The sequence below is a fragment of the Osmerus mordax genome, chromosome 11, assembly GCF_038355195.1.
Source record: "Osmerus mordax isolate fOsmMor3 chromosome 11, fOsmMor3.pri, whole genome shotgun sequence".
Taxonomy (NCBI): domain Eukaryota; kingdom Metazoa; phylum Chordata; class Actinopteri; order Osmeriformes; family Osmeridae; genus Osmerus; species Osmerus mordax.
In genome coordinates, this window is record NC_090060.1 from 17,620,603 (window position 1) to 17,641,397 (window position 20,795).

Sequence of the window (20,795 nt, forward strand, 5' to 3'; positions counted from 1 at the left end):
CGGGGATTCTCTGCTTATCTCCCTCACACTCAGGAATGCCCTGACACTGGGGTGCCCTTCACACACACACACACACACTCTCTCTCTCTTTCTCCTTCTGCTCCCATTGGTGGAGAGTTCTAAGCCCTACCCTCTGTGCCCACAACACCAGAATCTCATTGGTCAAGGGTGTGTGGGCTGCTGTTGTGTGTGTGTGTGTGTGTGTGTGTGTGCTGTCCGAGCAGGGAGACCTGCACACTAGAACCTCTGTTCTCCTCAGTCTGTCTCAGAGAAGCAGACCATCGTCTCCTCTTCTCTCTCCTCTCTGCCTCTCCTGTGTTCCCTTCATCTCTCTCTATCTCTTTCTCTCTCTCCATCTCTTCTAACTAGCACTCCTTTTGCTCTCTTCGCTCTATTCTTCTCCTTCCTTACCTCCTCTCCATCCCTCCATCCCCCTGTCCTCCCCCTGGGGCCTGACGCTCTCTCTCTCTCTCTCTCTCTCTCTCTCTCTCTCTCTCTCTCTCCCCGGGTGTGTGTGGTCTGCCTGCAGGCAGCCACCCAGTTCAAGACCAGCCTGGCGAAGCTAATGGAGATCCTCATGTCCAAGGAGCCGTCGTACGTCCGCTGCATCAAACCCAACGATGCCAAGCAAGCAGGTAGGCACCTTACTGCGCCTTGACCCTGACCCTAGACCCTGACCCTAGACCCTGACCCTAGACCCTGACCCTAGACCCTGACCCTAGACCCTGACCCTAGACCTGACCCTAGACCCTGACCCTAGACCCTAGACCTGACCCTAGACCTGACCCTAGACCTGACCCTTGACCCTGACCCTAGACCTGACCCTAGACCCTGACCCTAGACCCTGACCCTTGACCTGACACCAGGTATTCCACATCAAGACACTAACATGCCTTGACTTGAACCTCCTGAATACTGCTAGAAATCCTGTTCACCATGTGCACTGTTTGTAAGTCACTTTAGATCATTCATTGAGGGTCTGCTAAATAAGTCAAATGTAAAATAGGTCAACTATGTTTGACTGAGACCAGAAGGGATTTCTGTTGATGTGTTGATGTGTGTTTGTGTGTGTTAGCTGACTGATCAGCATCTACTGTGTCACTAACACGCAGTAACACACAGTAACACACAGTAGCACACACTAACACACACTAACACACAGTAACACAGCAGAGTTAATGTGTTCACTCTTCTCTTGTCTCAGTGTCAATACAGACTCTGTCTCTCCCCTCTCCCTCCTTCTCTCCTCTCCCTCCCTCTCTTCCTCATCCTCTCCCCCCTTCCCTCTCTCCCTCTCTCTCTCCTCTCTCTCTCTCCCACTCTCTCCAACTCCTCATTCTCAACATTTCTGAGTCTGGATCTGGTTATAAAACTGTCGCTGTTGTCTTTATGTATTCAGAACCAAACAAATGTTTGCTTGTCTTTTTCTCCTGCATTTTTCTCCTCCTCCCTCATACTACCCCCCCATCATTCCACCCTCCCTCCTCCCCTCCATCCATCCCTACCTCCATCCCTCCCTCCCACCCCCCCTCCATCCCTCCCTCCTCCCCTCCATCCATCCCTCCCTCCATCCATCCCTCCCTCCCACCCCCCCTCCATCCCTCCCTCCCACCCCCCCTCCATCCCTCCCTCCTCCCCTCCATCCATCCCTACCTCCATCCCTCCCTCCCACCCCCCCTCCATCCCTCCCACCCCCCCTCCATCCCTCCCTCCTCCCACCCATCCATCCCTCCCTCCATCCATCCCTCCCTCCCACCCCCCCTCCATCCCTCCCACCCCCCCTCCATCCCTCCCTCCTCCCATCCCTCCCTCCCTCCATCCATCCCTCCCTCCCACCCCCCCTCCATCCCTCCCTCCTCCCCTCCATCTCTCCTCCTCCAGGGCGGTTTGATGAGGTGTTGATCCGTCACCAGGTCAAGTATCTGGGTCTGATGGAGAATCTGCGTGTCCGCAGGGCCGGCTTCGCTTACCGCCGCCGCTACGAGGCCTTCCTGGAGAGGTGCACTTCCTGTTTCCTGTTGTAGTAACAGATATATACCCCAACCCTTCCTGGAGAGGTGCACTTCCTGTTTCCTGTTGTAGTAACAGATATATACCCCAACCCTTCCTGGAGAGGTGCACTTCCTGTTTCCTGTTGTAGTAACAGATATATACCCCAACCCTTCCTGGAGAGGTGCACTTCCTGTTTCCTGTTGTAGTAACAGATATATACCCCAACCCTTCCTGGAGAGGTGCACTTCCTGTTTCCTGTTGTAGTAACAGATATATACCCCAACCCTTCCTGGAGAGGTGCACTTCCTGTTTCCTGTTGTAGTAACAGATATATACCCCAACCCTTCCTGGAGAGGTGCACTTCCTGTTTCCTGTTGTAGTAACAGATATATACCCCAACCCTTCCTGGAGAGGTGCACTTCCTGTTTCCTGTTGTAGTAACAGATATATACCCCAACCCTTCCTGGAGAGGTGCACTTCCTGTTTCCTGTTGTAGTAACAGATATATACCCCAACCCTTCCTGGAGAGGTGCACTTCCTGTTTCCTGTTGTAGTAACAGATATATACCCCAACCCTTCCTGGAGAGGTGCACTTCCTGTTTCCTGTTGTAGTAACAGATATATACCCCAACCCTTCCTGGAGAGTTGAACTCCCTCTTTTAAAAACAGGCTGCTTAGATTATGTCAGGAACCAGCAACACATACATACTGCAGGTTAACTATACATTTGAGTGTGTTTAACTCTATCTCTCCGTGTGTGTGTGTATGTGTGTGTCAGGTACAAGTCTCTGTGCCCGGACACGTGGCCTAGCTGGCAGGGGCGTCAGGTGGATGGAGTCTCCACGCTGGTCAAACACCTGGGGTACAAGCCTGAGGAGTACAAACTGGGGCGGTACGTATCTCCCTCACACACACACCTCACACACGCACACCACTCACACACACACACACACACACCACTCACTCACACAAACACACACACACACCACTCACACACATGGATGATGTTGTGACCCTTTGACCTCTAGGTCCAAGATCTTCATCCGTTTTCCGAAGACCTTGTTTGCTACTGAGGACGCTCTGGAGACCAGGAAACACAGCCTGGGTGAGGAACTCAAGCATGATGTCATATCCTCTTCCTCTGTCTCTTTCTCTGTCATTCTCTCTTTGTACATTAAACATTAACCTCTTCTCCCTCCCTCCCTCCCTCCCTCCCTCCCTCCCTCCCTCCCTCCCTCCCTCCCTCCCTCCCTCCCTCCCTCCCTCCCTCCCTCCCTCCCTCCCTCCCTCCCTCCCTCCCTCCCTCCCTCCCTGCCTCCCTCCCTCCCTCCCTCCCTCCCTGCCTGCCTGCCTGCCTGCCTGCCTGCCTCCCTCCCTCCCTGCCTCCCTGCCTCCCTCCCTCCAGCCACCCAGCTACAGGCAGGATGGAAGGGCTACAGCCAGAAGTCCAAGTTCCGCAAACTCAAACACTCAGGTGAGCGGGGATCTGCGCTGGGATTGGTCAGAGTAAGTCACTTCTTGACTTCCTATTGGTCACTGAGAGTTTCTGATTGGACTGTGTAAAGTGTTGATCCCGTGTTGTGCCTAGCGATCGTGATCCAGGCCTGGTGGAGAGGCATCCTGGCTCGCAGACGAGCCCAGAGGAGGAGGCAGGCAGCCAACACCATCCGCAGGTACACCTGGGAGGCAGGGAGGGAGGCAGGGAGGGAGGGAGGCAGGGAGGGAGGCAGGGAGGGAGGTGGGCCCTGTGGAGGGAGGGGAAGTATAGATGATAAATGGATAGCTTACACCAATTATATGGAGGGAGGGAAGAAGGGAGGGAGAGAGAGAGCATGGACTGCTCCTCTCCTTCCTCCTCTCCTCTCTCCTCCTCTCCTCTCCTCTCTCCTTCCTTCCTCCTCTCCTTCCTCCTCACCTCTCTCCTTCCTCCTCTCCACTCTCCTTCCTCTCCTCTCCTTCGTCCTCTCCTTCCTCTCCTCTCTCCTTCCTCTCCTCTCTCCTTCCTCCTCTCCTCTCCTTCCTCCTCAGCTCTCCTGTTCTTCCTGTCTGATCTTCTCTGCTCTCTGGTCTGTCAGGTTCATCAAGGGCTTCATCCACCGGCACCAGGAGCGCTGCCCAGAGAACGAGTACTTCCTGGACTACGTGCGTTACTCCTTCCTGATGAAGCTGCATCGCAGCCTGCCCCGCACCGTCCTGGACAAGAGCTGGCCCACGCCTCCGGCCGCGCTGACACAGGTAGCACACACACACTGAGGTAACACACAGTGTGTTTTAAAGTACTGTGTTAGTGTACTGAGTGTGTGTTAGTGTACTGAGTGTGTGTTAGTGTACTGAGTGTGTGTGTGTTTCTCCTGCAGGCTTCGGAGCAGCTCAGGAAGCTGTGCATGCAGAACCTGGTGTGGAGCTACTGCAAGAACATCAGCTCTGAGTGGAGACACCAGGTACACACACACACACACTCACACACCTGCTATTACATCTTTATATTAGATACTTTCTTACACTCTTTTGCTCTCTCCATATCTCCCTCTCTCTCTCTCCCTCTCTCTCTCCTGGTGTGTGCAGATGGAGCAGAAGATGGTGGCCAGTGAGATCTTCAAGGATAAGAAGGACAACTATCCCCAGAGTGTCCCCAAGCTGTTTGTGGGCACGAGACTCAGTACGACACACTCTCACACACACTTACATGCTCTCTCTCTCTCTCACGCACACACACATACACACAGTGTAACCCTGGTTGTGTTTCTGTGCTCAGGTGGAGATGAGATCAACCCCAAGGTGCTGCAGGCTCTGGGGAACGAAAAGATGAAGGTTAGTTCTGCCTGTCTGTCTGTCTGGCTGTCTGGCTGTCTGTCTGTCTGTCTGTCTGCCTGTCTCTCTGTCTGTCTGCCTGTCTGGCTGTCTGTCTGCCTGTCTCTCTGCCTGTCTGCCTGTCTCTCTGTCTGTCTGCCTGCCTGTCTGTCTGTCTGTCTGTCTGCCTGTCTCTCTGTCTGTCTGTCTGGCTGTCTGTCTGCCTGTCTCTCTGTCTGCCTGCCTGCCTGTCTGTCTGCCTGTCTCTCTGTCTGTCTGCCTGTCTCTCTGTCTGTCTGCCTGTCTCTCTGTCTGTCTGCCTGTCTCTGTCTGTCTGCCTGCCTCTCTGTCTGTCTGCCTGTCTCTCTGTCTGTCTGCCTGTCTCTCTGTCTGTCTGCCTGCCTCTCTGTCTGTCTGCCTGTCTCTCTGTCTGTCTGCCTGTCTGTCTGCCTGTCTGTCTGTCTGCCTGTCTCTCTGTCTGTCTGTCTGTCTGTCTGCCTGTCTGTCTGTCTGTCTGTCTGCCTGTCTCTCTTTCTGTGGACCACTGCTGTTCCCCATGTTCTGACCCCCTCCTCCTCCAGTATGCAGTGCCGGTGACCAAGTATGACAGGAAGGGCTACCGGGCTCGCCCCAGGCAGATGCTGCTCACCGCCAGCAGTGTCATCATCGTAGAGGAGGCCAAGCTCAAGCAGCGCATCGAATACACTGCCCTGAAAGGTCAGAGGTCACACACCTCATCACACACGCCTGTCTGACCTCTCCTCTCTCCCACTTCTCTCTCTCTGCCCCTCTCTCTAGCTGTATCTACTTATCTCCTCTCTGGTCTCTCCGCCTCTCTCTGTCTGTCTGACGATCTGACTGCTGGTCTCTCCTCCAGGTATCTCTGTCAGCTCTCTCAGCGACGGAGTCTTCGTTCTGCACGTGCCCAGTGACGACAACAAGCAGAAGGTAAGGTGACATCACGGAGTGTGTTAATGTACATGTATGTGTGTGTGTTAATGTAGGTGTGAGTGTTAATGTGTGTGTGTGTGCTGCCCCCTGCTGTCCAGGGAGACGTGGTCCTCCAGAGCGAGCACATCATCGAGACCCTCACCAAGGTGGCCATCTGCTCAGACAAGGTCAACAGCATCAACATCAACCAGGGCAGGTAGGAGCATACCTGAGCCAGGCTGGCCTCACCCTCTCATGATGACAGGCCTTACCTGTGTCTGCCTCTCTCTCTGTCTCTCTGTCTCTCCCTCTCTCTCTCTCTCTCTCTCTCTCTCTCTCTCTGTCTCTCCCTAACTCTCTCTGTCTCTCCCTCTCTCTGTCTGTCTCTCCCTAACTCTCTCTCTCTCCCTCTCTCTCTCTGTCTCTCTCTCTCTCTCTCTCTCTCTCTCTGTCTCTCCCTAACTCTCTCTGTCTCTCCCTCTCTCTGTCTGTCTCTCCCTAACTCTCTCTGTCTCTCCCTCTCTCTCTCTGTCTCTCCCTAACTCTCTCTGTCTCTCCTTCACTCGCTCTGTCTCTCCCTAACTCTCTCTCTGTCCCTTACTCTCCGTCTCTCCCTAACTCTCTCTTTCTCTCATTCCCCCTCCCTCTACCCCCCCCCCCCCCCCCCCCCCAGTATAAAGTTCAGTGTCTCTCAGGGGAAGGAGGGGATCATAGACTTCACATCTGGCTCAGAGTTGCTGGTGGCCAAGGCTAAGAATGGACACCTGTCTGTGGTGAGTGGTACTGCAGCACACACACACGTGTATATATATATATATATACACACACACATGCACGCACTCACACATAAGCTCGTACATACACATGCCTGTACACACACACATGCACGCACTCACACAACTGACCCGTGTGACCCCTGTGTGACATCTGCATGCCTGTGTTTCAGACGGCTCCCAGGCTCAACTCCAGATGATGGCCACGCCCACTTGTCTGAAAGACGCTTCTTGAAAGACCTCGCCGACACACCAATCACAAGACAGCAGACCACAGCCGGTTCCTGCCTATAAGCCAATCAGATACCAGCCCTGGCTTGTGCTTCCAATTAAGAAAGTCCAGCAAACTAATTGATATTTATGTTTATATATATTTTTGGGGGGGGATTAATACTGTTGCTATTTGAATATTATGATTTTATATATGAAGCCAAGGAATAACAATATTAAGGTGCATTTTTTCATACTCTTAAGTGTGATGCTTTAATTTGGGAACAAGCGAATATTGACGATGATTTATGGATGAGAGCGATGGAGACCGCAGATCTTGTGCGGTCCATGAAGATCAGGCTTCATCTGTCTGTTATTCCTTTCTTTAACTTTCTTTCCTTTGTTTGCTAAGATTTTTTCACATTATCTCCTTTCTGAAGATCCCGTAGTGTGTTCTGTCTAACAGCGTGAGGAGAAACGTGTGTTTAACACGTAGACATGTAGAACACAAAGGAGGTCCGGGGCAGGTAGAGAGATCTAGAACACCAAAGACAGTTAGAACTTGGGAGCACTAGAAAGACAGATCTGAAACGCGACAGAGATGTAGAACGCGGAGGGCTCTAGAAAAAGAGGGTTCTAGTACCAGATTTAGATCCAGAACAGGGAGAGCTCTAGAAGGAAGGTGATAGTACGTAGGCTAGGTAGCCTGGAGACCAGAGGAAGGAAGGTTGAGACACAGAAGACTGTTATTTCTCATGTTGTTATCAGACCTGGCTGTCCGAGCGTTCCAATCCAAAGAGCCTCCACTAGGGGGCAGTGTGGCACTGCGGTGGCAGAGGAGTAAAGCACAGGCACAAAGAACAAGAAAGTGATTAACGACAGGAGGAGAACGGCAAGAGAGAAACATTGACAGAAAATAAAATATATAGAATAGAGTTTAGAATTTTGGCTTTGTAATTTTGTCTCTTTTGTTTGTTCCCAACACATGTGCCTTCTCCTTTACTAAGTTATTGTTAATGGGTTATTTATGTGTCAGTAATATACTCCTTATTAAACTATGACACTTAGAGGATGGCGTCGACTGTTGCTAGGCAGATGTTTCTCTGCTGGAACTTTGGAATGTTTGACACAGAAAGAATAGACAGATATTGGCAGACAGACCGAAAGTCATGTCAAACTGATACCAACACAACATCTCTCTCTCTCTCCACCCCAACACACCATCTCTCTCCACCCCAACACACCATCTCTCTCTCTCCACCCCAACACACCATCTCTCTCTACCCCAACACACCATCTCTCTCTCTCCACCCCAACACACCATCTCTCTCTCTCCACCCCAACACACCATCTCTCTCTCTCCACCCCAACACACCATCTCTCTCTCTCTCCACCCCAACACACCATCTCTCTCTCTCTCCACCCCAACACACCATCTCTCTCTACCCCAACACACCATCTCTCTCTCTCCACCCCAACACACCATCTCTCTCTCTCCACCCCAACACACCATCTCTCTCTCTCCACCCCAACACACCATCTCTCTCTCTCTCCACCCCAACACACCATCTCTCTCTACCCCAACACACCATCTCTCTCTCTCCACCCCAACACACCATCTCTCTCTCTCTCCACCCCAACACACCATCTCTCTCTCTCTCCACCCCAACACACCATCTCTCTCTCTCCACCCCAACACACCATCTCTCTCTCTCCACCCCAACACACCATCTCTCTCTCTCCACCCCAACACACCATCTCTCTCTCTCTCCACCCCAACACACCATCTCTCTCTCTCTCTCCACCCCAACACACCATCTCTCTCTCTCTCCACCCCAACACACCATCTCTCTCTCTCCACCCCAACACACCATCTCTCTCTCTCCACCCCAACACACCATCTCTCTCTCTCCACCCCAACACACCATCTCTCTCTCTCTCCACCCCAACACACCATCTCTCTCTCTCTCTCCACCCCAACACACCATCTCTCTCTCTCTCCACCCAACACAAATGGGCAACTCACCTTTGGCCATTTTCAGACTGTTGAACGAACCAGAGGTTTTGTGGCACTGAATCTCCAGTGACTTCAACATGGGAGAGCCTTCGTCCACTGTGTGTCTGTGTGTGTGTGTGTGTGTGTGTGTGTGTGTGTGTGTGTGTGTGTGTGTGTGTGTGTGTGTGTGTGTGTGTGTGTGTGTGTGTGTGTGTGTGTGTGTGTGTGTGTGTGTGTGTGTGTGTGTGTGTGTGTGTGTGTGTGTGTGTGTGTGTGTGTGCGTCTGACCCCCCCCCTCCCTCTCTCTGCTTCTTCTACTACTGTCTCTGCATCCCGGGTCACCCCTGACCTCTGACCCCTGGACAGCTCTGGACAGGGGAGACAGGAGCACTGGGCTGCTGCACTGACACTTGCTCAACACGCCCCTGTGGACACCTGCAGATCAGGACCTCAGCTCCAGGGTTGACCTTTGACCTAGCGTGTGTTCTGTTCCACGAAAGAGCCTTGAGCCAAGTGAGGAAGGTGTGTGTGTGTGTGTGTTCCCAGTGCCTTGTGTTTGATAGAAACAGAGATCCAGTGGGAACATGGTGACAGACACCTCCGTAACGTCATAGCTGGTTCCCCAGAACTGATTGACTTTGTAGTAAGCAGTGTCAAGCAGACTCCTCTTTTGTAACGTTTCTCTGTCAAGCCTGTCTTCAACCAAATCCTATGTTATGTTATGATTTAGAAAGACAGTTTACCTGTCCTCCTGGGTAACTGTGTAGACAGCCATGTATAATTACGCAAACACACTAAGATACTAAAAATAAATCAAAAACCTCCATTCATTTTGTCAGCGTCGTTACTTGTCAGTGATGTTTTTTTTTAATAGATTATATATATATATATATATATACAGTACCCCCGCCACCACTAGGTGTCGCTATCTTCATAAACTTTTTTTCGGAGGAATTGTTTTTGTGTCCATTCCGCCACACTCAAGGCCAATATTTCATGCCTTGAGTACATCCAGTCCCTTTCTTACTTTTGATATTCCAGGAAAGCATATCCGCTTTCTAAACATGTACAACCGACAAGGCCAAATTGATTTTAGACTGCGGATGTTTTTGTGGATTATGAATATGGCAGGCAAGGCACCGATAACGAGGACTTATACTTAGTGTCAAGTTTGTTTTTCCCAAAATTAAACAAATGCGAACCCCAAACACACACTTTCATGTATTTCATTTCATTCACTTACACATGCAACTTAACTTGTTGCAAAATCTTCATTTCCACTATGCATTTGTTAGTTTTTAACTTAACAGTCATCAGTTAAATACAGACGTAAACTTTTTCTAATTTCAGTAATCGAATTTTCATTTAATTTTTTTTACATCACCACTATGCTTGTTATAACTCCCTTTCTTTTTGTGTCAAAACATGAGCAGCGTTTGTGCAACATTATTTATTTATTTAACAATTTCTGCGCCCTGTGATTGGTTTAAGGAGGTCTCTAGCTCAGGATCTGGCCAATGGAGACGCGGGCTTGTTTGTGCAACGTTCAGGGCAAATATAAAACAAGGATTTTGAGATGAAGAGACAAATATCGATGCACAGAAACCAAAGATTGCCTCTACATCTATACTGACTCTAATGTGTTCTGAAGAACAGAGCATTTAGAGGCAGAAAAGCCTCAGAGAAGAGACACAGGCGACCTTGCTCGCGAGTCAAGATATTCAGGTAAGCAGCGCGAGGATGATGCTGGAGGCGACTGGACAGTTATAGTCGCGCGGAGAATCTTACTTTAGCTGTCGTCGGTTGGTAGTGTTACATTGTGCCCTAAATAATAGTTAGTCAGGCAAATAAATGTGGCATTACGATCACAGCAGCATTCAAAACCATATAATTTATTCTGTCAGTTTAGTTATGTAGCTGTCAGTCCTTTGTACTGTATTTCATATCACCACCACCAGACCATGAGCGCAAAACATTGTTCCAACGTCTTTCTCTGTCAAAGACGAGACTACAACGAATACAATGTTTTGTGTGGAAATTGTTCATCTAGATTATTTTTTATTTTTTTTACATTTTAATTTATTGGGGAAGGGATTGTGAGCTGCAATTTGGATTCGTTGTTAGTGTCATGGCAACTTTCTCAGATGCTACCAACTGAATTAAGTGTCAACAATGTGTTTAAACTGTAGTTCACAAGAATATTATCACATTAATCACTGCGGTGTTATGTCGCTCATATTTGAGAGGAAATAATTTCAAGGGACTGTCTGACAAGAGGATGTAGCCTGGTCTCATCTTTTTTTAGTTCATTCCAACAAAAGCTTCATGTCGCAAAGTTTAAATTGACTCTGTTTGACAAAACGGTTCCGACAAAGAACACAGACACTTGAAATCCGGGTGGTGTCATTAACGCTTTTGTTGCCACAGTTGATTATTGCTGCTCGCTGTGTTGCGGACTCTGTGTTGTTGATACTGAACAGCTGGGAGAGATGGAGAGAAGGAGAGGGGAGGAGGAGGAGGCGGCGCATTGTGCGGGTGACGATTTCAGTCCAGTTCAGACCAGTTTTAGAGAGCTGTTCATTTCCCGCAGGATACAGAAGTCTGTTATTGTTTTTAGAAAGAGGCGTTAGCTCAGCATTTGACAGGACGTTTGACACGACAAAGACACAACGTTTCACCTTTGACCTACTTTTTAACACATTTTTACAATTGGCGTTTTATCGTTGCATTCAGTCAGAATAGGCTAGGCTATATGCTAAATAATAAGTCAAGGGGGACATAATCAAGATTGAGACTGTTAAAGTCAGGCGATGAAACAATAATAACTTCATATACGCGACTTGTTATTTGCATAATGTCGTTACCTCTGGATAACGCTCTGGATAAGAGCGTCTGCTAAATGACTAAATCCTACCTGACAGTTTTCTTTGTGCGTAATACACATTAACAATGCGTTTCTCTGGCATAAATGCTTCTATTGGTATATTGAAGGATATTAATTTAAAGACAAATGTGTCAGTGGCGAGTGGAGGCCTATTGTCAAGCACGTGGTGAGAACAGGATGCGGATGCGCTGAGCGACAGGGAACAAAAAGATAGGAAAAGGTAGAATCTCGCGCGGCACTGGTTCGAACCGGCTGGAACTTGGCCTCACGTGGAGTCGCTCTTCGGAGCTTGATCTGGCACAGCCAATGGGCGAGGTGCAGAAAAAAGCTCCGCAAATCAGAACGAGCGGAGGCGGGGTTTATGAACATGTGTAGGAGGAGTTTGGGGCCCAGGCACGCGCCTGTAAGGCCTCAGCTGTTTCGTGTTTGAGAGAATCGCTCCTCTTAAATCATCCTCTGCCAAGAACAAAGAACCTTCAGAAACTCCTTTTACATGGCTGCATTAAAACATAAACGTGAATGTATTAAGTCAAAATGCATCATTCATGTAGAATCAGTATCTGTATGACAAGGTGGTGCAGTCTTTCTTGCTGACTGAGTGTCTTATACTGAGTGAGTTAGCAGAATATAAATCATCCATCACACTTTTTAAGAAATCGCTTCCTTTTTTTCTTTCCTCTCTTGTCCTCTCTCCTAACCTTCCATCTCCTCTCTTCTCCTCTCCCCTAACCCTCCATCTCCTCTCTTCTCCTCTCCCCTAACCCTCCATCTCCTCTCTTCTCCTCTCCCCTAACCCTCCATCTCCTCCTCCTACGTTCTCCTCCAGGGTTATCCCTATCCCTCCACACCTCCAGGCCCCCTCCTCTGCGCCTGATACCCAGACAGCATGGCTCCGTCCCTGGCCACAGCCTTCGCGCGGCGCTGGTGGATGGCCGTGACGGCCGTCATAGAGAACCTGCTGTTCTCCGCGGTTCTCCTGGGCTGGGGTTCCCTGCTCATCATGCTCAAGTCTGAAGGCTTCTACTCCTACCTCTGCAAGGAACCTGGTAAGGAGGGTTTATCTGGTTATTACGCTTGTTTTAAATGTTGTTATGATTACTTCCTGTGGGAGGAGCTTAAGGGTTATGACTGTTGTCGTCGTTTGGTCTCGCACCTAAGAAAGCCTGAATATCTAACATGCAGTATGAGGACATGTCTTCTACATCTGAAGACTTTAATCCACTCCACCCACCCACGCACACACACACACACACACACACACACACACACACACACACACTCTCTTTTTCTCCTTCTGCTCCCATTGGTGGAGAGTTCTAAGCCCTACCCTCTGTGCCCACAACACCAGAACACGCACACATACACACACACACCCACCCACACACACACACACACACACACACACACACCAAAACAGATCCCCAAAACACACAACCTCTACACACTCACACAACCTCTACACACACACACACACACAATCCTCTCTGTTCTTTTGCAAACAGCAACCGGTCAATGTGAATCAGTCAGTGTATCCAGCTCTGATGCTGAGAGGAGTCAGCAGAGTCTGGGAGAGTTTGTGCCTGGAGGACCAGAGAGGATGCAGGCAGACCAGGGAACCAGGGTCAGACAGTGGAACCAGATGCACCAGGGTCAGACAGTGGTACCAGATGCACCAGGGTCAGACAGTGGTACCAGATGCACCAGGTCAGACAGTGGTACTAGATGCACCAGGGTCAGACAGTGGTACCAGATGCACCAGGGTCAGACAGTGGTACTAGATGCACCAGGTCAGACAGTGGTACCAGATGCACCAGGGTCAGACAGTGGTACCAGATGCACCAGGGTCAGACAGTGGTACTAGATGCACCAGGGTCAGACAGTGGTACCAGATGCACCAGGTCAGACAGTGGTACCAGATGCACCAGGTCAGACAGTGGTACTAGATGCACCAGGCTCAGACAGTGGTACTAGATGCACCAGGGTCAGACAGTGGTACCAGATGCACCAGGTCAGACAGTGGTACTAGATGCACCAGGTCAGACAGTGGTACCAGATGCACCAGGTTCAGACAGTGGTACTAGATGCACCAGGTCAGACAGTGGTACCAGATGCACCAGGGTCAGACAGTGGTACTAGATGCACCAGGGTCAGACAGTGGTACCAGATGCACCAGGTCAGACAGTGGTACTAGATGCACCAGGGTCAGACAGTGGTACCAGATGCATCAGGGTCAGACAGTGGTACTAGATGCACCAGGGTCAGGCAGTGGTACTAGATGCACCAGGTCAGACAGTGGTACCAGATGCACCAGGTCAGACAGTGGTACCAGATGCACCAGGGTCAGACAGTGGTACTAGATGCACCAGGGTTAGACAGTGGTACCAGATGCACCAGGGTTAGACAGTGGTACTAGATGCACCATTGTCCACCTCATGTATTTCAATCAAATGGTTTTGGAGCAATGAGTCAGGTCGGGCTCAACGTCAGGTAGAAACAACCCAGATAGGTTTTATAGCCTCCGGCAGTTCATTTTCATGATTCAATCAGGAAAAACAATCCTGAGATCCCGACATGAGATCCTCTCCGAACGCTGTCTTGTGAAACTGAGGTTGAGTAGATTTAGAAATCCCTCTGGCTTGTGGGAGAACTGTGAAGTGCTCTGGAGCAGGAGAGAGACGTGAGTCTGTGGGTCAGGTGGGAGAGGCAGGTTGAAGATCCTGCTCACCAGGAGGGTGGAACTTTGCTCTTCTCTACTGGAGACACAGTGTGACATAAACATGCATCATCACTGCTGAGGCATCATTGCTTTTTTCGTTCTGTTTTATCTGCACATCGGTTAAATTCCCCACAGAAGTTTTGTATCAGCGTCTGTTGAGACAGTTTTACTGATCTGAACTACATCTCCCTCCCTCACCCCTCCCTCCCTCACCCCTCCCTCCTTCCTCACCTCTCAGAGTAGTGTGGTGAGTGTTTGGAAAGTTCCGGAGCAGATTCTGCTCGGTCAGCATTCCACGGCGTAAATGTAGACTGACCTGTTTCAGGTGCACGTGTCATCACCTGGCTTCCTGGGCTTGGACTTGAGATGTTGTCAGAGGACTGTGTGAAATAAAAGGGAGAGGGGAGGGGGGAGGGAGAGAGAGAGAGGTAAAGAGAGAGAGAGAGAGGTAAAGAGAGAGAGGGAGAGAGAGAAAGAGAGAGGTAAAGAGAAAGAGGTAAAGAGAGAGAGGGAGAGAGAGAGAGAGAGAGAGAGAGCGGCACATGTGTAGGTCTTGTATGACTCATCTCTTTTCTCCTCTCACCGTGAGGGTTAGGGAGCGTGGTGAATTTACTGTCTGCCCCTCTGCTCTGCGTTTTCGCAGTGAGGGTTAGGGAGCGTGGTGAATTTACTGTCTGCCCCTCTGCTCTGCGTTTTCGCAGTGAGGGTTAGGGAGCGTGGTGAATTTACTGTCTGCCCCTCTGCTCTGTGTTTTCGCAGTGAGGGTTAGGGAGCGTGGTGAATTCCCAGCCTCTGGGGAACCTTCCAGTCCTGCTCTCTCCTCGGGCTCAGAGCCTTTAATAGCACACAGTCATGTAACCTTGAGCGGAGACTTCGCAGGATAAACAGTCAGTCCAGATAAAGGAGCTCAGTGTTCTTGGGGACGTGGCGTAGCTTCAGGGCCTCGTTCAGCACGCTGATATGAAACACCACGACAAGAAGCAGGTGTTATCGGAATTTATCAAATTTCCACCTCGGCACATCCACTGTTTTTACGGTCCATTGACAGGACAACAGTCAGGGTGAAAACATTCAACCTTAAACAGCCATCGCCCATGACTACCATTGTCTTGGTTACCAAGCAGTGCAGCGTATCTTGTCAATCATTAGCCTGATCAAAGAATGGTATGGGAGTGGTCTGCTTGCTGTGAGTGTGTGTGTGAGTATGTGAGTGTGTGTGTGTGTGTGTATGTGAATGAGTGAGTGAGTGTGTGTGTGTGTGTGTGTGTGTGTGTGTATGTGAGTATGTGTGTGTGTTGTGTACACAGAAGATGGAAGCACACACTGCTTAGTTCAAACAGACAACCCAACGTGCCTGCTCAAGGCAGGAGAAGCTCTGGCCCAGCCCTCTCTAACACCTGGCTGGACGGGGAACCTGTTGAGGAAGAGATTAGCTTGTTAGAGCTTCTTATGGTGAAAGGACTAAATGTTCTAGTTGAGTTGCCAACACTCCAGTGTCCCCGGAGCTAAGACAAGAGCTGTGCTCTAAGACTGCAGGGTTATCAGAGGCGTGTGTGTGAGTGTCTGTGTGTGTGTGTAAACATGTGTGTGGGTGTGTGTGTGTGTGTAAACGTGTGTGTGGGTGTGTGTGTAAACGTGTGTGTGAGTGTGTGTGTGTAAACGTGTGTGTGTGTGTGTGTGTAAACGTGTGTGTGAGTGTGTGTGTGTAAACGTGTGTGTGCGTAAACGTGAGTGTGTGTGTGTCTAGAGCACTTCCCCATATTGACTCAGGTCCGCTCAGAAGATCTTGATTAGTCAGCAGAGTCTCTGAATGCCAGCTGGTGTTTGTCTTCAGTTTAACCCAGTCATGCAGAGAGATTACACTGTGCTACCGTTAAATACAACCCAGTTGAACCCAGCCAGCCAGAGAGATTACACTGTGCTACCGTTGGATACACCACACTGACCAACCGACACACAGATGCTGTCCACGAGAGCGTGGAGTCCACACACTCCAAACACAACTGCAGGAGAAAAGACCAACGCACCACGCGTCACACAACGCGGGTCCCCTCAGATGGAAAACCGGCCGATCTGCACAGCTACAAGTTTGTAAACATAGCTACTGGGTTGCCATGACGAAGACCCCCAATCCTCAGCATGACTCTCGACAGTCTTGTTCTGCTTCATACCTGTTTTACGGCTGTTCAGGAGTCTCGTTCCGTCTCCAGACATGCATCAGGGTTCACACGCTTGGCTGACCTCTTACAGACACCCCCTTCCCGCTGACCGCCACGTTTCCAGGTGCTCTCAGCAACAGGATATCTCTTTCCAAGGAGGGACAGCTAGCTATTTTGAGTCGGTGTTCTGAGTGGACCAGACTAGCACAAAAACAGCTGGCCCTTAGCGACTGACCACGAATGTTAGAGCTGCTCTTTTAGAGAGGACCTGCTCACTGTAGGGATGGTCAACAGCGGGACATCAAGCAGAGGGGAGATCTCTTTGATTAGAGTCTATGGCTGAGAAAGCCTTCAATCCACTGCCAAGTCCCCCTCTACACACACACACTGTCTCTCTCACACACACACACACACATTGTCATACACACACCCAACATACTTACAGGGGAAGTAAACATCTCCCAGGGTATCTCTTTGGTTGGTGACCTACTCAGAGAACCGTTGAGTGGTGTGTGTTTCTGATGAGGCTGCCCTGACAGAGCAGAGCAGGCTGCCCTGACAGAGCAGAGCAGGCTACCCTGACAGAGCAGCTCCCTGACAGAGCAGCTCCCTGACAGAGCAGCTCCCTGACAGAGCAGCTCCCTGACAGAGCAGCTCCCTGACAAAGCAGGCTGCCCTGACAGAGCAGCTCCCTGACAGAGCAGCTCCCTGACAGAGCAGCTCCCTGACAGAGCAGCTCCCTGACAGAGCAGGCTGCCCTGACAGAGCAGCTCCCTGACAGAGCAGCTCCCTGGAGGGGGTCTGTGTGATAACAAGCCCCTCTGTGTCCCCGAACTGGAACTGTTCTGTTTAACTCTGCTGCTCCTCTGTTTGACTGATAACAGGACTTCCTCCTGACCTCCTGACCTTCTCCTCATTCCCTCACTTCTCTAACAAAACCAGTCAGTCAGTCAACAGACAGCAATAACAGCTAGTCTCACACCAGTCAGTCAACAGGCAGTAACAAGACTACCAGTCAGAAGGCAGTATAATCAGCCAGTCAGGCACCAGACAGTCTGTAACAGATGCAGAATTCATGTCCTGCTCTGTAACTGTCTCTGGCGTCTGAAAGACTTAAATAAACTAGTATGTGAGTGTGCTTTTATCTGTGTGTGTGTGTGCGTGTCCGTGTGTGTGTGTGTGTGTGTCCATGTGTGTGTGTGTGTGTGTGTCCATGTGTGTGTGTGTGTGTGTGTCCATGTGTGTGTGTGTGTGTGTCCATGTGTGTGTGTGTGTGTGTGTGTGTGTGTCCATGTGTGTGTGTGTGTGTGTTGCGTAGAGTCAGAGTTCCCCTGATCACTGGGTTCACTTCTTGTTCCGTGCTATTTCGGATTGTTTACCCCTTCAGGGTGTTTACCTGACCTTTCACTGGTCTGCAGACCTGTCAATCAACCGCTCAGGGAAGGAGGGCCAGATATAGATGGATGGTTAATGATACTTCTTCTAAGAAGGCCTGTCAGGGATACGGACTTCCTGTGAAAGATATGATACAGAGGAGAGAAGAGAGAGAGAGAGGAAGAGGGAGAAAGAGAAAAAGAGAGAGAGAGAGACAGACAGAGAGAGAGAGAGAGAGAGAGAGAGAGAGAGAGAGAGAGAGAGAGAGAGAGAGAGAGAGAGAGAGAGAGAGAGAGAGAGAGAGAGAGGTGGACCTCAGGTAGCAGAGAGTAACACACAGGCTATAAAACCTTTCTGGGTTGTTTCTAGCTGTGTCAAAACAACAAAATTAACCTCTAATCTCATTCAAATTAATCTCATTAAAATCTCAACAGAAACACGATCAAACTTTGCAAGTAAATACTGACCATTCCTTGACTCTTATCTCCGAAAAACTGTCAGAACATTGGACTTTTGATCTATAATATTCGACTCTACTTTCTAAAGACACAGTTTGTGTACATCTAAAAGCTTCTTATGAATTAATAAAATGTGAAAAAAATATATTTTGGGTCACTGAACAAACCTCCTTCCCACTTCCTGTCTCCTTCTTCTTCTCCCACGTCCACAGGAAACAGCTCCAGCCACAACCTGTCGTGGGAGGCCGGGGGCGCGGAGGAGAGCCAGGTGAAGGAGGAGGAAGAGGAGGAGTTCCTGCAGATGAACGGCTGGACCATCTGTAAGGACCAGGATGAGATGCTGAACCTGGCGTTCACCGTGGGCTCCTTCCTGCTCAGCGCCATCACCCTGCCCCTGGGCATCGTCATGGACAAGTACGGCCCGCGCAAGCTCCGCCTGCTGGGCAGGTAGGTCGCCACGGAGACCAGAGTGTGTGTGTGGGGCTGGGTTTGTCTGAGTGTGTGTGAATACGATCATCCCTACCTGTGATGTGGTCAGTCTTCCTGAAGACCAGGTGTGTGTTTGCAGCGCCTGCTTTGCCTTCTCCTGCGTCCTCATCGCGTACGGAGCCAGCGACCCCAACAGTACGTACCTGCAGACACACTGATGGCACCTGAGCAGCACCTCCACACTCCTCTCTTCCCTCTCTCCTTCTCTCTCTCATCCCTCGTTTTCCTCCTCCATCAGATCTGTCCATCTTGATCTTCTTTGCTCTGGCGATGAACGGCTTCGGAGGCATGTGCATGACCTTCACCTCCCTGACGGTGAGTACCTGGGAGGAGGAGGAGGGGGGAGGAGAGGAGAGGAGGAGGGGGAGGAGAGGAGGAAGGGGAAGAAGGAGGAGAGGAGGAGGAGAGGAGCAGGAGGAGGGGGAGGAGAGGAGGAGAGAAGGAAGGGGAAGAAGGAGGAGAGGAGGAGGAGGAGGAGGAGGAGGGGGAACAGAGGAGGGGGAGGAGGAAGAGAAGAGGAAGAGTGAGGGTGGGAAGAGAGGGAGTTGGATTGATCTAGGTGGAGAGAGTACAGACAGGGGGAAGTGTGGAGATGAAAGAGAATAAAGGGGATTTTGTATTTCAGAGAGAGAGAGAAAGAGAGAGAGAGGTGGGAGTGAGAGAGGTGGGAGTGAGGGATGGGTGGATGGGACAGGGATGAAGGGAGGATGAAAGAAGAGAGAGGGGAGGTGGAGAAGCTGATCTCAGCATCACAGAGAAGAGCGAGAGAAAGAGAGGGAGGGAGGGACAAAGAGAGAGGAAGAGTGGGAGAGGGAGGGAGGGAGAGAGGGAGGGGAAGATAGAGAGTGCATTATAGATCAATTATTCATCTGTGCTCTGTTCCAACCAGGAGCCAAAAAAAGACCCCTCCTCATGAATAATTCATATTAACCAGGACGCTGGCGTGTGATTGGTCAGGCTCAGACAAACCTGTGACAGCAAAAGCTGCTCTGATTGGCCCGTTAGATGTTCCAGTCTGCCTATCACTGTGGTTGCTGTCTGGTTGGTGGTGTGGTAACTTACTCTGTGAACAGGGAACAACAGAAAACGACACAGAAAGGTCATAAGAGTTCACTGTTACACTGCATCAGGTTGTCTGTGTGTGTGTGTGGGGGGGGGGGAGTTGTTGAGTTTTTTTGTGTGTGGCTCGTAGTTTTGGTGTTTGGGACTCTGAGCTGCTGATGAACAGGAAGTCTCTGAGCTGCTGATGAACAGGAAGTCTCTGAGCTGCTGATGAACAGGAAGTCTCTGAGCTGCTGATGAACAGGAAGTCTCTGAGCTGCTGATGAACAGGAAGTCTCTGAGCTGCTGATGAACAGGAAGTCTCTGAGCTGCTGATGAACAGGAAGTCTCTGAGCTGCTGATGAACAGGAAGTCTCTGAGCTGCTGATGAACAGGAAGTCTCTGAGCTGCTGATGAACAGGAAGTCTCTGAGCTGCTGATGAACAGGAAGTCTCTGAGCTGCTGATGAACAGGAAGTCTCTGAGCTGCTGATGAACAGGAAGTCTCTGAGCTGCTGATGAACAGGAAGTCTCTGAGCTGCTGATGAACAGGAAGTCTCTGAGCTGCTGATGAACAGGAAGTCTCTGAGCTGCTGATGAAGCTGAGAACAGGAAGTCTCTGAGCTGCTGATGAACAGGAAGTCTCTGAGCTGCTGATGAACAGGAAGTCTCTGAGCTGCTGATGAACAGGAAGTCCATAACAGAGCCACTAGTGGAGGATTCAATTCCTCTTTTCCTGTCTGAGCCATAAGGACACACAGACACACACACACAGGCACACACACACAGGCACACACACACAGGCACACACACACACACAGACACACATACTGGTGCACAGACACACACACACAGACACACACACACACACACACACACACAGGCACACACACACACACAGGCACACACACACAGGCACACACGCTGGCACACACACACAGACACACATACTGGTGCACAGACACACACACACAGGCACACACA

The 20,795-nt window shown here is 50.3% G+C and overlaps 2 protein-coding genes across 3 annotated transcripts in view; both read left to right on the plus strand.

Moving 5' to 3' along the window:
* Window positions 1–9,517, plus strand: part of LOC136951423 (unconventional myosin-Ic-like) — a 29,408-nt gene extending 19,891 nt beyond the window's left edge. The window contains exons 18-32 of the mRNA XM_067245797.1: window positions 530–635; window positions 1,882–1,999; window positions 2,771–2,884; window positions 3,021–3,097; window positions 3,398–3,466; window positions 3,581–3,665; window positions 4,068–4,227; window positions 4,350–4,433; window positions 4,558–4,651; window positions 4,748–4,803; window positions 5,364–5,499; window positions 5,660–5,730; window positions 5,832–5,929; window positions 6,386–6,485; window positions 6,659–9,517. Coding sequence (XP_067101898.1) covers window positions 530–635; window positions 1,882–1,999; window positions 2,771–2,884; window positions 3,021–3,097; window positions 3,398–3,466; window positions 3,581–3,665; window positions 4,068–4,227; window positions 4,350–4,433; window positions 4,558–4,651; window positions 4,748–4,803; window positions 5,364–5,499; window positions 5,660–5,730; window positions 5,832–5,929; window positions 6,386–6,485; window positions 6,659–6,685 — 1,395 coding nt within the window. The 3' untranslated portion in view covers window positions 6,686–9,517. The remainder of the gene's footprint in view (window positions 1–529; window positions 636–1,881; window positions 2,000–2,770; window positions 2,885–3,020; window positions 3,098–3,397; window positions 3,467–3,580; window positions 3,666–4,067; window positions 4,228–4,349; window positions 4,434–4,557; window positions 4,652–4,747; window positions 4,804–5,363; window positions 5,500–5,659; window positions 5,731–5,831; window positions 5,930–6,385; window positions 6,486–6,658) is intronic.
* Window positions 9,518–10,263: 746 nt separating this feature from the next.
* Window positions 10,264–20,795, plus strand: part of LOC136951480 (large neutral amino acids transporter small subunit 4-like) — a 45,304-nt gene continuing 34,772 nt past the window's right edge. For both annotated transcript variants that reach the window (XM_067245902.1, XM_067245903.1), the window contains exons 1-5: window positions 10,264–10,416; window positions 12,402–12,621; window positions 18,495–18,729; window positions 18,851–18,906; window positions 19,010–19,086. In XM_067245902.1, the coding sequence (XP_067102003.1) occupies window positions 12,462–12,621; window positions 18,495–18,729; window positions 18,851–18,906; window positions 19,010–19,086 (528 nt within the window). In that variant the 5' untranslated portion in view covers window positions 10,264–10,416; window positions 12,402–12,461. The remainder of the gene's footprint in view (window positions 10,417–12,401; window positions 12,622–18,494; window positions 18,730–18,850; window positions 18,907–19,009; window positions 19,087–20,795) is intronic.